General features: G+C 41.1%; 1 protein-coding gene across 2 annotated transcripts; it reads right to left on the bottom strand.

Moving 5' to 3' along the window:
* Window positions 1-678: 678 nt before the first annotated feature.
* On the bottom strand, window positions 679-12,499 carry skp2 (S-phase kinase-associated protein 2, E3 ubiquitin protein ligase). Of its 2 annotated transcripts, none has more exons than XM_031287293.2 (10): window positions 12,254-12,499; window positions 11,382-11,632; window positions 11,183-11,297; window positions 10,316-10,459; window positions 8,970-9,104; window positions 8,024-8,122; window positions 7,772-7,899; window positions 7,405-7,456; window positions 2,744-2,851; window positions 679-1,367 (listed from the first exon to the last, which is right to left on the bottom strand). In XM_031287293.2, the coding sequence occupies exons 1-10, from the start codon at window positions 12,274-12,276 to the stop codon at window positions 1,124-1,126; spliced, it is 1,299 nt and encodes a 432-aa protein (XP_031143153.1). In that variant the 5' UTR covers window positions 12,277-12,499; the 3' UTR covers window positions 679-1,123. The 2 variants fall into 2 exon arrangements, with proteins under 2 accessions (XP_031143153.1, XP_031143154.1); XM_031287294.2 differs by having other exon boundaries at window positions 11,183-11,294.
* Window positions 12,500-15,505: the final 3,006 nt, after the last annotated feature.

The raw sequence follows: 15,505 nt of genomic DNA, 5'->3' as shown, positions 1-15,505 counted from the left end.
CTTTCTGATCGGTAGGCGACCGCTCTGCCACCCCGTACTCAGAGGAATTTCATTGATCTATACATGTAGGTATGAACCGTTTTTATACTATGTATATATACACGCTCTTGCTGATGAAGACCACATGATGTGAGATTTTTTTTTGTCAAAAATATTACTTTCAAGGTCACATTAACTTTTAGGCTCAACTTTTATATTTTGTCTGTTTGACAAACCGCTAGACTTCAAACAATGAAAACAAACTCAAACACGTTTCATTGTTTTACTTGACTAAGATTCAGAAGGGAAAATGAACAGTTCCCAAGTAAAAAAAACTCCCATTTCTTAATATTCAGTCCATATGACAATATGAGAAATGGTAACAGAGCATTAAACATACAGCACATCTACAGTGACATAATGCGCTCATCATAAAAGCAACTACTGTCCAGCTGGAGAGCAGATGATAACCTGGTCCAGTGATTACAGTAGCACACAGCCAGACAGTGGTAGCCTGCACACAAACGTACTGTCTGTTCAGCAACACTGTGCTTCAACAGGAATATCAACAGTTAGGAGATTCGAGATCCACATACTTCATTTCACATTAAAACTTCTTCACTCAGTAAAATCATCTGCTCTGTCATTATTACAGCTGAGAACATGACACGTCTGTCAAATAGTGAAATGTGAATGAAATCAAACTCAAATGTCTGATCTGTTCCATATACAGTACCAGTCAAAGGTTTGGACACACTTTCACTTGAATGAAATGATAAAAGGTGTCCAAACTTTTGACTTGTACTGTATCTACAGACATCTTACATCTGACACAAGTCAACATTTCATACGAGTCTTTTAAACCATGTTTTCCTTACAAAATATTTAAATAAAACGCATTATTAGAACCTTAAACAGATTCAAAAATCTATTAAACATTTGTGTTAACACATTCCAACAAGAACTGGATTCAACATCCAAATCTGACATTCCTTAATGAAGTATTACATTTGCTCTACAAGCTTGCATGTTCAGTACTTTAAAAACGGCTTGGTCAGGTATGTGACTTTAGTACCCTTAATGCCAGCTAACACTAAAAACAACCATCTTCTGTAGCAGCAAGAAACACTGAGACATGGCTCCATCACCGCACAACGGGCTGGACGTGGAGGTGCGACAGGTTGAACCTCAGTCGACACTTGGTGTTCCACATGAAGTAGCCGACGGGCCTGGCGGCGGTGGCGGGCGTGGGCCGGGCGACGCTGGAGAACGGCAGCGTGTTGATGCTGACGAGAGGCAGCTCCTTCTTCAGAGAGGACAGGTGGCTGCCGTTCACAATGCCGAACACGTCCAGCAGGCGCAGCATAGGGAACGTCTTACCCAAGTCACTGGAAATATTAGAAATATGACACAAGTTAGGGTTCGGACTTCCAAACTCAGTCACTCTAAAGTAACGGAGGTAGGGCTGAATGATTTCGGGTAAAAAAATAAAAATAAAAAAATAAAAAATTGCGATTTTTCTGCCAGATATTGCGATTACAATTCGATATGCGGTTAAAAAAAAAAAAGTTGAGCTAAAGTTCAATATTCATTGTAACAGCTAAAACATGTCATGGAGCATAATAACATGAGACTAGGCCTGCACGATTCGGGGAAAAAATATGAATCAATCAATTTTTTAAACTTAGAATTGATATCACGATTCTTTGCCACGATTTCTTTCTCACAAAGTGTGATGTTTATTGCACACATGAACCATGACAAAACAAAACAAATTGGCGGTACCAAAAATGGATTTTTTGGCACCTATAGCACATTGCGCATCACCACAAGCCTGTAAACATAGAGGCTTCAATAAATGAAGAAAATAAAGAACATACTGGCCATTTAAGTACAGTAGGCTACCAAACATAGTGACATATAAGACATTGAACTAAATATGGCCCTGATACAGGCTCTATCTGAACTCCTAGAACATGTCTTTACATAATTAAAACATGTTAATGTCAAATGCTTTCAATAAATGAATTGAAGGAGAATTAAAAAAAAATAAATAAATAAAAAAATCAAAGTCATTTAAAAATTAAAATCACAAACGGGTGAATCGAGATCGCGACTTTATAACGATTTATCGTGCAGGCCTACACTGAGACACCATCAAAACTGCTCTATATTCTCATGCAGGGATGAGAACATAGATATGAATTTCCAGCAATAAGTGAAGTTTCTTTTGACAATGTAAAATACAAAACTTTGCGACTAAACACTTTTTTCAAAGTTTTGTATTTTACATTTTAGTGTTTTTTCCCAAAGTTTGTCACTTTTTCAAAGTTTTGGGTGCTTATTTTTGACGTTTTTTTTTTTTTTGCAGTTGGTTTTTTAACATTTTGTCATGTGTTTTTTTTTTTTTTTTTTTTTTTACATTTTCGGTGCTTTAAAAACGGGTCAAATTTGACCTGAGGACAACAATAAAGTCATAAAAAAAGAACTGAAAAATCCACTGCAAATAGGACATTTCTGTTAACAATCTGTGATATGTAACAATATTCCAGCATTTATCTTATAAAAACAAACCGTAAATATAATAAAAAGATGAATAAAACATGTTAAACCAAATGTGACACCAAACATTCAACTTAATGCTGCACATTCAATTAATGTCATTCTTCACGATTAGCTAATCGCATTCTTTCAAATCTCGACTTGAAATGCGATTAATCGTTCTGCCCTACACAGAAGCACGGACAGTGACGGGAGAACTTACGTGAGAGCAGCGAGGTGAATGTGATAGCAGCGACTCAGGGACAGATGCACCAGAGCCTTCAGCTGTTTGAGGACATGGAAGCAGTCGGCCATCAGCAGAGTGCTGTCACTGTAACACAGAGGAACCAGATTGTTGGCAAACGGTTGCCTATTTACACATCCAGCACATTGCAATCTTAGCGTCATGTGCACGAGTTGTGTGTCGCTGCCATTCGGTGCCGAGCAGGGAGTGCACGGTGGTTTATCGGAGCTTTTTCTCTGAAAACAGATACCGGCGGTCGGAACAACGCTAAAGGAGGCAGGGCATTTAGCAATTAGCATAGTCATAATGGCACTGTGTGCAAATCCATAGTGTGTTGACTTTAACTTTGTTGTGCACAAAGGGGAAATTTGTCTCAAAAAACAGACTTGAACATAAAACGTAATACCTACATGACAAAACATGTTAAGACTAGGGCTGTGCTCGATTAAAGAAATTCTTAGTCGACTAACACTCATTCAATTGTATCGACTAATCGATTAGTTGATTTAATCGACAGAGCTGGAAATCTGAGTTTCTCTGCAAAGAGTCATGCAAAAGCACCACTTTAATTCTTGTGTTTGCCAGAGATGTGCTCATACGTTTCTTGGAAATAAGTCATTCAGCATGAAAAAAGCATAAAACATGACTAATCGACTAAAGAAATCTAAGTTGACTAAGACCAAAACGACCGATTAGTCGACTAATCGACTAAGAGGGAGCAGCCCTAGTTAAGACAAATGCTAAAACTTTCAAACAAGCTAGGGCTGGGCGATATGGAGAAAATCAAATATCGCGATGTCTTTGACCAAATACCTCGATGTCGATACCGCAACGATACTGTAGTGTTGACTAATGGTGCTTTCACAAAATATTTACACAATGAGATTTTTGATAAATAATCATCAGTAATGTGGATATAATGACTAAGTGGGTAAATAATAGAACAGTTACAACAGTCCGGTAAGTTCAGAAAATGAAATAACTTTACTGTAAATGCAGCCTTTAAAACCAGGAAAAGACAACACTTAAGCCATATTATATTACAATATCCAAAATCTAAGATCTAGTCTCATATCACGATATCGATATAACATCGATATATTGCCCAGCTCTAAAACAAGCTCACAGAAAACAATGTACTGTATTGGTCCGAATATAAGACAACACTGATTATAAGACTCATTTTTAGAAAAATAAAAAATAAGCTTAATATTGTTTTCATAAAGAAAATCATTTTATTTGAAAATAATTCTAATAAAAACACATTGAATAAAAACAAGGTAGGCTGTTGTTTTTAACATCTTTTAAATAAAATAAGTGTCCCATTTAAATGAATGGTAAATATTTCCAAGGCCTTCAGCTGTATGACTGCTCTGGTAATGGGCATCCCATCATTACGTTTTTCTGTCACACTCTCCTGGCCGCTTTGAGGACCACGGTAAGATTTTCTCTGGCTGTTTGCATGTTTAGACGGTGTAACATCTCCATGACAACGCCTCGTTGTACTTCTGTTCTAACTTCAGACTTTTAGGCTTTTTTGGAGCTGGATATATCATTTGTTTCGCCTATGTATGAATGTGGATAACGTTAGTGATAGTGAGATGCTTGCTACAGTTACACTTCTAGTGATGAATCGGCAAAAACACGTTTTATTTTCTTCGAGTCACGGCTTTGTTCTGACCAAAGTGCCACTTCAGTCACTCTCACCATATAACGTTACCGTCCATTGAGGCTCCGTCTAAAACTCTGCTTTTTCAACCAGCTGTTTGTAACATTAAAATAAAATGGATTATGGATCATTTTTACTTCTATAGATAATAGCTGACTTCTCTATTTGCTGTTGAAACAGGTGACGTCCGGTCCCTTACGTTCTGCGACTTGAACAGCTGAAAGTCAAGACCCCGATTATAAGACGACCCCACTTTTTCAGACTCTTTTCTATATTCGGACCAATACGGTACTTCAGTGACAGCATGACATCAGACATGGAGTTCATCCAGCCATCATCCAACAGAGTCATCCACGGCAGTGTTTACTTTATGTTGATTGCGGCGCGCCACGGTAAAATTTCTGCCGCCACGGTATCGGAAATAGGGCAGACGCACAACAGGGTTTCCGCTATGTACACCGCGCACCGCCGCTCCTTCAGCTGTTTACGAAAAGTCATAAAGTCGTCATTACACGACTCTGCAGAGCCGTCTGCTCTACTGAACTCAAGCGAACTGTCACTGTCGGTACACGATCCGTTCTGCCTGCACGATCCGTTCTGCACATGCGCAAAATGTTCGCGCATGCGCGGTTGTACGAGGATTTACGACACTGCACGATCTGTTCCACGCTTCCGGTCGACAGCCAAGCTAACGTTAGTTTAGCTAACAGCTAATTCGGCTAACTGCTAGCTGAGACAGCATGTAATAACTTTAAAAGACCCTCAAAATAAAACTTGAAAATAAACGTCGACATATATAACAAACACCTAACATATATAACAGCTGTTACGTCAGTTCTACTTTACTTGTGCTCATTTGAAATACAATCACTCAATACTTGTCTTTATTGTTATTACTGTGAAGTCTTAATTTAGCTGTAGCCTGCTTTTCCCATTACGTTTGAGTTAACGTTATTTTAGACTGAATCTAGCTGTCAGCTAGCGGTTAGCCGAATTAGCTGTTAGCTAAACTAACGTTAGCTTCCCGGTGGAGGCTAGCCATAGGCTAGCGTGGAACAGATCGTGCAGGTCGTATGGATACGTAAAACAGTATTATCTTGCGCATGTGCAGAACGGATCGTGTACCGACAGTCACCACTCTCTCTCCCCTTTAGGGTGAGCAACTGGAACAGTGACAGGACGTCATCACTCGCTAAGTCATGGCAACCAAATAAACAACAGGGCGAGTACTACTTGTTACTCGATCTTAGGCAAAGTGACAAACAGCGACGAAAGCTGCGACATGAAATCCGCATGGAATATGACAGCTACAGGTCATTGGAAAATACCATTGTGGACACTGAATGTGATGAATTAACTGTTTATCAGACCCCAGATGAGACAAGAAGCTAACGTTAGCGAACGCTGCGGTGACGGTCCCTCTGCCTCTGACTCCCCGCTGCAGGAGAACGCTGTATTCCTAGTAACGGTACTGTTTTAAAACAGTTTTCCAGGTTAGTGGGGGTTAGGGCTGGGCAATATATCAATATTATATCGATACTATATTGATATCGTGATACGAGACTAGATATCATCTGAAGGCTGCATTACAGTAAAGTGATGTACTTTTCTGAACTCAGACTATTCTAGCTGTTCTATTATTTGCCTTTACACTTTCATTAAATCGACATTTCTGATGATTACTTATGAGAAATCTCATGGCTCTTCATGCCACTGTTCTCTCTCTGCTGTAATGCTCTTTATTTTTTATTTAATACATACTGTGTACATATACTTATATTGTTTAATATTCCATTTAGAGAATGTGTGACGTGCACCAACACCACCAAAACAAATTCCTTGTATGTGTTAAAAAAAACGTACTAGGCAATAAAACCCTTTCTGATTTTGATATTTTGTTATAGCACTAATCAATCCTACAATATCGTCGCAATATCGACATCGAGGTATTTGGTCAAGAACATTGCGATATCTGATTTTCTCCATATCGCCTAGCCTTAGTGGGGGTGCATATCGCTCAAAACCAACATGAAAAACGTAGCTAGTAATGTTCACTCAGCATTTTGTTTTGTTGTTAAACTGTGTGTAAAATGAGCGGTGACATTAAATCACCGGTTTTAGGTAACGGCACCCTGCGGTACCGTCTATTTGCTGGATGGATTCAAGGTAACGGTCGGTGGCTAACATTAGCAGATAAGCCCGTTGACAGCGACGTTATTGTTCATATTTTGGCACAATGTTTCTGACCGTAGTAGTGGTGGTCATAGTGACTGAAAGTGTGATTTGAGATGCTAAAAAGAAACTACACGCTGTTTTCAGGTAATGTTACTTTTTGACGTTCAATACCCCACCCTCATTCCTCATGGGGGAGACAGAAACTACGCACTATAGCTTTAAGGTTCAATAGATAACGGATATTACAGTTTTAAGCCCTATTTGCACAAGATTAGTATTACCAGGGGACGTCATGTGATTTAGAAATTACCCAGCCAGGTCTGTGTTTCATGTGGCGCATTCGCACAGTATGAGCAAAGTCTGTATTTTACTCCAATTTCCTGACATTAAACCCGGATACGATGTCAAGGCTCTGTCAAAAACTAAAGACCCCAAATCACAGAGATGCCGAGTCGCACGGGACTAATATTACCACACAACCTCTACGTTTGGCAAAATATGGCAGGTCATTTGCGGTGGAATCTTTACTTGACAAACTACAAACGTAGCAGGTTTGCACAGGATTATGATCACAGATAACAAGGGCAATTATAACAAATTACTGGAAGTCCCAAGGTAATACTATTTCTGTGCGAATAGGGCTTGAGTCTTTAATTGTTTGAATTTAATTTCACTTCATGCTGATCATATGATAGACAACTAAAAGCTAACAAATGTAGAAATTTTAAGCACCCATACATGTACAGTACATGTATAAAATGCCTTGCCGTACAAAACATGTCGGTCAGTATCTCACCTTAAATCTAGCGTTTGAATATCGGGGCACCTCGTCACCAGCATCTTCACATCTGTAAAAAAAGACATCACAGATCTTTAGGTCAGTAGCAAAGTGGACATTTGTGATGCTGTGCTCTACTATGAATTTCTAAAATGACACGAGGTAAGATCGATGTGCACAGATGTGGACAGAACCAGTATAGCCGCTCGCCCAGTGTCGCGTGAATGCAGTCGGCGTGCGAGCCTGACGCAGACATGACGGTCACGGGTAAGAGTGTCCCTATTCTAGACCTACACTCATGCTCTTCCCATTGCTACAATAACAGACAAAAAAAACTGAATATTGCCGTGGTAATGAACCGATTAGCACCAACGCCGCAACTTACCGTCTAGCATGAGGTTCTCTCGGTATCCACTGAGGTTGAGGTGGGTAGCAGTGGGGCTCAGATTATTAACAACACTCTTCACATGATTATTGTTGAATTCACACCATGATATGTTCAACTGTTCTATGCTGCGCAGGAAAAACAAAACAAAAGAAGACAGCATTAGCAAACTGCAGAGATGGAGAATGGATTAAAACCGACTGTTATTTGGAGAACAGGATTTAGACATACGAAATAGACCGAGTGGCTGACCTGACACAGGATTTGAGCATGTCGGCCAGCGCGGGACCGGAGAAGCTGGAGCAGCCGCTTAGGTTGAGCTGCAGAAGGTTTGGGTTCTTGGACAGAGCGCTGAGAAAAGGGACAGAGGGGAAAATCAATAATCAAATGTCATCCGACAGAATCAGTTACTGAGACACACCAACTCCACAATAACGTGGAGATTTGCACACAGCTTCTATTTATACTGCCATTTCTGCACCTGATATACATGTTGCAACATAGAAATAACAGCTTCGGAGCTGGCCTAAAATGTCATACATTTTGATAAGCTTAAAACAAAATGAAAATCATTTTTCGTACCACCTCGGTCAAGGTTCCAAGCAAGCTGAGGTGTATGTTTTTTTTGGTTTTTTTTTAATACATACACCATTTACATTACATATTGATTTGAAGCCATCCCCTCTAGCAGGAGAATGCGAAAACTGTTCCTTCCCCTCTGCAGTCAGCCTCAATAAGAAGGCCCCGGACCCCCACTGACATTGACTCTTAACCAACAGCTATTTTGTATACATTTGTTTGTTGCTGTATTTGTTTATTCTTATTAATGTTTATTATGTTTGTTTGTGTATGTATGCACCAATCACCAAGGCAAATTCCATGTTGGGTAAATACTGCGGCAATAAATTCCTTTCTGATGTTTCCTTCATGTCGTTTTCTCACATTATTTTCTGTCACTGTTATGGCGTGGAGGGGTTTTAAGGGACGGGGCAAGTAGAGCATGACTGATTTGCAAGATTACATGTTCAATGTCAGCTTTGGACCCACAGGCCGCTCCAAAGTTAAGTCTGTTTCTTTGCGCAGTTGTTTTTCCACACAGAACCGAGTTGTCCGGGGTGACTGTCAATCCCCGATCAAGCACTAACGTTAACGTCAGCTATCCGAAGTTCTACGTGGAGCTGAAGAGTTGAAGACTCACCTGATGATTGTGTCTGAGAGCTGCAGGCCCTCCAGGCTCAGATACTCCAACAGCCTGCACTGACAGATGATGCTCTTCAGAGATGAGGTGGGGATGATGGAGCTGGACAGATCCAGCCGAACTAACTGCAGAGGGCTGAACAACACAAAAGACAAAACTTTTTAAAAATCACTTTGGGTCTGTTTTTTCCCCCTCTTTTAAGAAATGTTTATTTGAGAAGACAGAAAATAGCCCATGTAACAGCAGCTCACATTGTTGAAATGTGAAATCAACATTTGTTTTGTGGAAATACTGGAAAAGGCAAATAAAAGATGGAGTTTACAGCTATGTCCAGCAACAACAACAACAAAAAACTACACTAGCAAATGGCCTTTAAAAGGCCAGAGCTGTTTGACAACATAAATTATACAGGTACAGTATTATTAGAGCCAAACATGGTGAGCAGGCATGTACGGCAACAGTACAGTGTGCGTGGGATTGAGTCAAATTAAACTACAGTGTGGATAATGAAGGAACATTTCACCCTGTGCAACAGTGTAGCTCTGTGATGTGTTTTGGACAACAATGAGCTCTATGGCACAGAGGAAGAAGATGTATCAGGCATTGACACACACACTACTTGTTAGTAGCACCCCAATTGTAAATTATGTATATATATTTTTTTTTGGGGGGGAGGGGGTTCGGCCGAATACCAAATCCACTGGTTAAGATTCTGCCGAATGCGAATACTACTCCCAGGGCTAGCAAAGCTGGTAATGGTGGTCTGGTTAACACACGTTTTTAGCTGTGACTGTCCTTCCTTTGCCGTACCTGAAGTTGCTGCATTTTGGCTGCTGTCTGTAGATTCCTTCATGCACAACTCGTATTCTTTCGGATGTTTCATACCAAATGTTGTAACAGCGGTGATGTTGTGTAGTGTTTAGGGTCCTCGCCACCACGAGACAAATCGGCTTTGCAAATTGAACATGTAGCTGGACTTGAACGGCCTTTTTTTGGCTGAAAGTACTGCCAAATACTTTCTGCCCACGAGTTCCATTTTCACTTTCTCACAGCCTACTGCATTGCACGGTCCACCTACGTAAACACCTGCCCGTAATCAACGGCGGTGTCATTACGTCGACCAGCGTAGTAGTGCGTAGTGCAAGCGTAGGGGTCGGTGGAAAAAAATTCTAAGGTTCGGCAGAAACCGAACCCCATCAAAAAGCCCAATAATCAGCTGAATCCGAATCCTGGATTCGGTGCATCCCTAATAATTTCCATTAATTTTGGTTTAATTGAACAAGAAAGTTGTTATATATGTATTTTAGCAGCAGAACTGACCAAGCATCACCAGCTGCTGGACTCACCCTATGCCTGTGAAGTCCAGCTCTTCCACGAAGGAGCGAGGGCAGCGCAGCATGCGGACTCCGGTCTTAAGCACCTGCTGCAGAGCTGAGCCCGTGTGGGTCAACCCCTCCAGATCAACGCTGTGCCACAGAGACTCATCAAACCTGGGACAGACACACAGGCAGGGAGGGAAGCAGTCAAATTCAGTTTGAAAGGTCTCAGACAGACAGTCTGCAGTAAATAGCCTTTTAGGTTCTTAGGACCCAAATTGAAATGTAGAGTGCTCCAGGGGCCCAAGCTCATAAAAAAGTACAATTACCATAATATTCTTTAGTCTAATATTAATACAGGCAGACACATCAATTAAAATACTCATCTATAGACTCTTGAGTTACATTTTTGTTTTTACATTTAACATTACCCGTTGGTGAATGAGTTCCGTTAATCAGTGGTTCTGTAAGTGGGGTCCTTGAAGGGGTTCCCCAACAAAAAGGGGAATCTTTTTTTTTGTATGACATACAAAAAAAAAAATGACATATTGTATGTATGACTATTTTGCTCATGGGTTTCATTCACTTTCTGTAATAAAACAAAAAAAAGCAAAAATTCTATCAGGTAGGGGACCTTGGCTGGGACAAAGTCTTATCAGATGGGGGTCCGTGGTCTAATTTGTGTCAGTTTAGGGGCCCTTGATGTGAAAAAGTTTGAGAACCACTGTCGTAAATAACCAACTACTAGAAAAGAACAAATAATGAAAAGTGCAGAATAAAAATGACAGGGTGAAATTAGGCGCAAACGTCACAAGATTCAGAAGCCGTTAAATCAGGACAGAACTGAGAGGAAGAACATTTCACTCTAGTGTCGCAGTCTAGTGATTGGAGACTCACGCTAAGCGATGCCAGCGCTTGCAAACTATCGTCATCCTGAGGAGGTCCTGCAGAGGAATATAGAACAGTATCCTGAGAAGCAGCTCATCGGGAAGGTGGTCCCATGAAATGCCTGCTGGGGGAAATAAAAGAGAGAAATGAGCAAAGGCTGAGTTTATCACAGCTACAAACAAAAGGTGATCAGAAAGAGGTTTCCTACATGTCGTGGATTCCTTTTTCCTCCTTGATCTTCTGGCCAGGACAAACTGGTTGCGGTCGTTCTCTTTCCCCTTGCTGATGAGCCGTTGGTGCTTGTGGTGTGGTGACCACTGCTGGATGAGCTCTGTTGGAGTGCATTCGATGTCCAGGCCCTCGCTGAGGCAGCCTTTGGACTTGCGTTTGTTGTTCTTCTTGGACTCAGACAACATGGAGCCCTGAAGACTCAGGCAGGGCAGATCCTGCAGTGGCATGCTGTGGGTGGAAAGAGAAAACTAAACCAAACATTTCTTCAAAATGTTGCCGAGGTTATACGCAACACTTTATTCTGACATTTTTACTTGATATTAAACATCTCACAGAAGGATTCAATCGCGACCTAGCTTCCTCCAGTCAACATCTGCCCGCCATAATGATGTTACAACCAGCGGTGTGACCGCGCAAATTCTAACAGCAAAAGAAAACGCAAATACTTTGTCACTTCTATTTCGAGCAATATGCGTGCAGGGTTACACGGGCTTTTAAATAGTATATTCCGTTGTTAGTTTACACTTTATTTAACCAGAAAGGAAGCCTTCATGGTAGACCTGAACGGAGGCCTGGCTGACATGAAAGCGCGGTATCGACTATTATTAGCTTCAGTTTTATACTAAAGCTGCCCAGAATGGTGAATAGCAAACACATGTGCTTGACAACTAACGTTACAAACTTGCAATTCATTACATTCAATAAACAAAGTTAACGTTACTTATTGACTCGCTGCACAATAGCTAGCTTACCATGCTGTAATTCGTTGGTTTATTGTTTTACATGGATGGCATCTTATGGTAACATTATCGCTGGTGCAACAAATTATAAAAACATTCGTAACCATACCTGTATTTTGGCATTCCCTCCATTCAACCCTAAAATACGTATGTAGCTAGAGAAACGCGCATGCAAAAGCTGGCTGTTTTCAGTTTCACTGCAGCCCTCCAACCAAGACTCTTTAAACTCACCGCCGAGAGTAGCAGGGCGCCCTGTATTTACCACGTCACTGACGTTTCTGCGCCGTACGTCTTACGTCATACGTTTTGCTGAGTGGGGATTTGTTAGGGTTAGGGGAAGAATACCAGGGTAAGCCAATCAGAGGCAGAATAAGGCGGGCCACGAGGCACGTCCTTTGGCGTCGACATGTCTAGCGGATCCGATCTAGCATGGATTACACGATCTAGCGTGGACTACACCAGAGAGTTTACATAGACGGTAGAGAGTTTAGGATCTTTGACTACCCCCATCCATGTTCTTTGGCGGGCTACAAACCAACGTTTAAGATGCATGCGGCCACCTACTGTACCGGAGTGTGTCATATCATGATTTTAGATAGATAGATAGATACTTTATTCATCCCAAGGGAAATTTTAGGCATCCAGTAGCTTATACAGACATAACACAACAAACACACATACACACATATATCTCACATACATAAAAATCACTCACAGAAATTTAAATAGTTAACAATTTGTGAAGTGATTACAATGGTCTGGTATGGACTGACCATGTGATGAAATGACCATGATAAGGTGCTATGGTATGTATATGATATGGTAATGGTGGTAGTGCAAAAGTGAACAGTGCAGGGATTGAACAGTGCAATAGCTTATTACTAAATATTAACAGAACAATATATAACAGGGAATACGTTATAAGATGTAGATGTTATGACCACAGTCCAGATTATGTAGGAGGACTGATATAGCCTATAAGTCAGTCAGGTGTACGGCAGACAAAGTGATATAATGGTATAGGGGCTGAGAGAGACAGGCTCATGCTGAAAAGTCCATTTCTCCCCTCCCCCTTTGTGTGGTATTGAAGAGCTGGATGGCCCTGGGGACAAAGGAGCTCCTCAACCTGTCTGTTGAGCATGACAGTTACAGAAGTCTTCCACTGAAAATGCTTCTCTGTTTAATGAACGTGCTGTGTAGCCTAGTGGGTAGCGGTCATTTTCCATGATCGCCAGCATCCTACTCATGGTCCGTTTCTCTGCAGTTGCTGTGAGTGACTCCAGCTCAATGCCAACAACAGAGCCAGCTTTCCTTACCAACCTGTTCAGTCACCCAGTGTCTCTCTTCTTGCTGCCTCCCCAGCACACCACAGCATAAAACAGGACACTGGCAATGACTGACTGGTAAAACACCTTTAAACAACCATCACACAAAAAAACGTACACGGAATTATATTCTGGATATTAAACCTGTTTCAATTAAATAATTAAATAAAACCATTTTAACATGTACTCATTTATCCCCCGTCTTTAACAATGCTCCACACCCTTCCCATATCTACCACCCTGTCTTTCAATCTCTTTCTTTCTACAATAAACTTCCTACAGCCTATTAGCACATGTTCAACAGTTTCCCTACAATTACACATCTCACATTTATCTGCCTCTGTCTTTTTCATCATATATAAAGTATCAATAAGTCCTGTATGTCCTAATCTTAACCTAGCAAAACCTTCATTTTTACATTTTCCTCTATACTTCTTACTTTGACAAACTTTTGACTTTTGAAATATTCTCTACCCTTATTGTCATTCCAGAGTTCTTGCCAAGAAGTCATTATTTCATGATGAATTATTGATATCGTTTCTGACCCCCCAAACTAATTTCTAAAATATAATTACAATTTTAATTCATTTTCAATTCAATTCACTTTTATTTATAGTATCCAATCCTAACAAGAGTTATCTCGAGACACTTTACAGATAGAGTAGGTCTAGACCACACTCTATGATTTACAAAGACCCAACAATTCTAGTAATTCCCCAAAGAGCAAGCATTTAGTGAGTAAGTGGTGAGGAAAAACTTCCTATTAGGGAGAAACCTCGGCAGACCCAGGCTCTTGGTAGGCGGTGTCTGACGGTGCCGTTTGGGGGTGCGATGAACAGTGGCAATAATAGTCGCAATAAAGATAATGGAACTGGAACAGGGCACTGCAGGGCGTTACAGGGTGTAGCAGGGCACTGCAGGGCATAGCAGAACGTAGCAGGGCGTAGCTGGATGTAGCAGGGCACTGCAGGGCATAGCAGGACGTGGCAGGGAGTAGCAGGGTACTGCAGGAAGTAGCAGGGCCTAGCAGGACGTAGCAGGGCGTTGCAGGGTACTGAGAGCAATACTAGAGCAGCAACATTCTCCAGCCCTGCTGACCTGTCAGTGTTGCCGCTCTCAGGTTTCCGGCTGGACTGCCGTCGACCTTCAAAGGACCGTCGCCCTCCTGCTTGGCCTCCAGAGGGTCTTTGTCTTCGACGCCGGCCACCAGAGGGGTTTCACCAATGTAAGTTTGCTAAAGTAAAACCTCACTTTGTTTTCAAGAAAGAAATTGTGCTTTATATTAAGACTATAACTTCAAACATCACAAACAATATAAAAATAAATTAAAAAAAAACATTAAAACTGTAAGATTGTGCTCCCTATTTAATGTTTTCACCGAATTAATTTTCTATTTATTCAACACAACACAGACCATGTGGCATTCCAGTCTTGCTTGTTTTTTTTTTTCATTTTATAGCATAAAGGGACGCCAATTTTTTTTCCCTAGGATGGCGAAGGCATGGGTAAGGCTTGACCCGCCCTGCTCTCCCAATTGGCTAGTACTCGTTGCGTTGGTTAGGTTTAGGCAAGAGTGGGATTGGTTAGGGTAAGAATGTCACGGTTAATCAGACAGAGGACAGGACACGCCTTCGCCATCTTGGGAAAAAATACTGGCCAAGGGACTCATGAATGGCCAAATTATCTTAAGTAGATCCTCTGCCCTCTACCCAGACTGCTTTAAGAATGTGCACACTAACATTATCAATCATCATTACCAACACCAGAGACCCTCAGGGCTGTGTCCTTAGTCCTCTATACAAATGACTGTACCCTTCATACATCACCACTACTGGCTTTCGTTTGAAATTTCAGGATGAACCTAAAGTCCACTATAACCTTTACAGGTGAACTTAATGTGACCCTCTCTAAACTTTTGAATGCGCATGTCCAACAGTTCAGTGTTTCAGTACTTTCTGCACAACTTGCTGTTCTCTAACAAGGAGCGGAACGGCAAAATTCACAACAGGTGTTTGATCCATGACTCGACCAATACA

This window comes from Sander lucioperca, chromosome 14, assembly GCF_008315115.2.
Source record: "Sander lucioperca isolate FBNREF2018 chromosome 14, SLUC_FBN_1.2, whole genome shotgun sequence".
Classification (NCBI taxonomy): Eukaryota; Metazoa; Chordata; class Actinopteri; order Perciformes; family Percidae; genus Sander; species Sander lucioperca.
The sequence above is the reverse complement of the archived record's forward strand: the minus strand, read 5'-3'. Positions and strand labels throughout refer to the sequence as shown.

Bases quoted from the DNA above. Each gene is read 5' to 3' on its own strand.
- skp2 (XM_031287293.2), bottom strand. From the start codon at position 12,276: ATGGAGGGAATGCCAAAATACAG. The intron at 11,298-11,381 runs GTAGGAAACCTC...TATTTCCCCCAG, and splicing joins GAAAAAGGAATCCACGACAT to CAGGCATTTCATGGGACCAC. The intron at 7,457-7,771 runs GTAAGTTGCGGC...CTTTTTTTACAG, and splicing joins AGAGAACCTCATGCTAGACG to ATGTGAAGATGCTGGTGACG.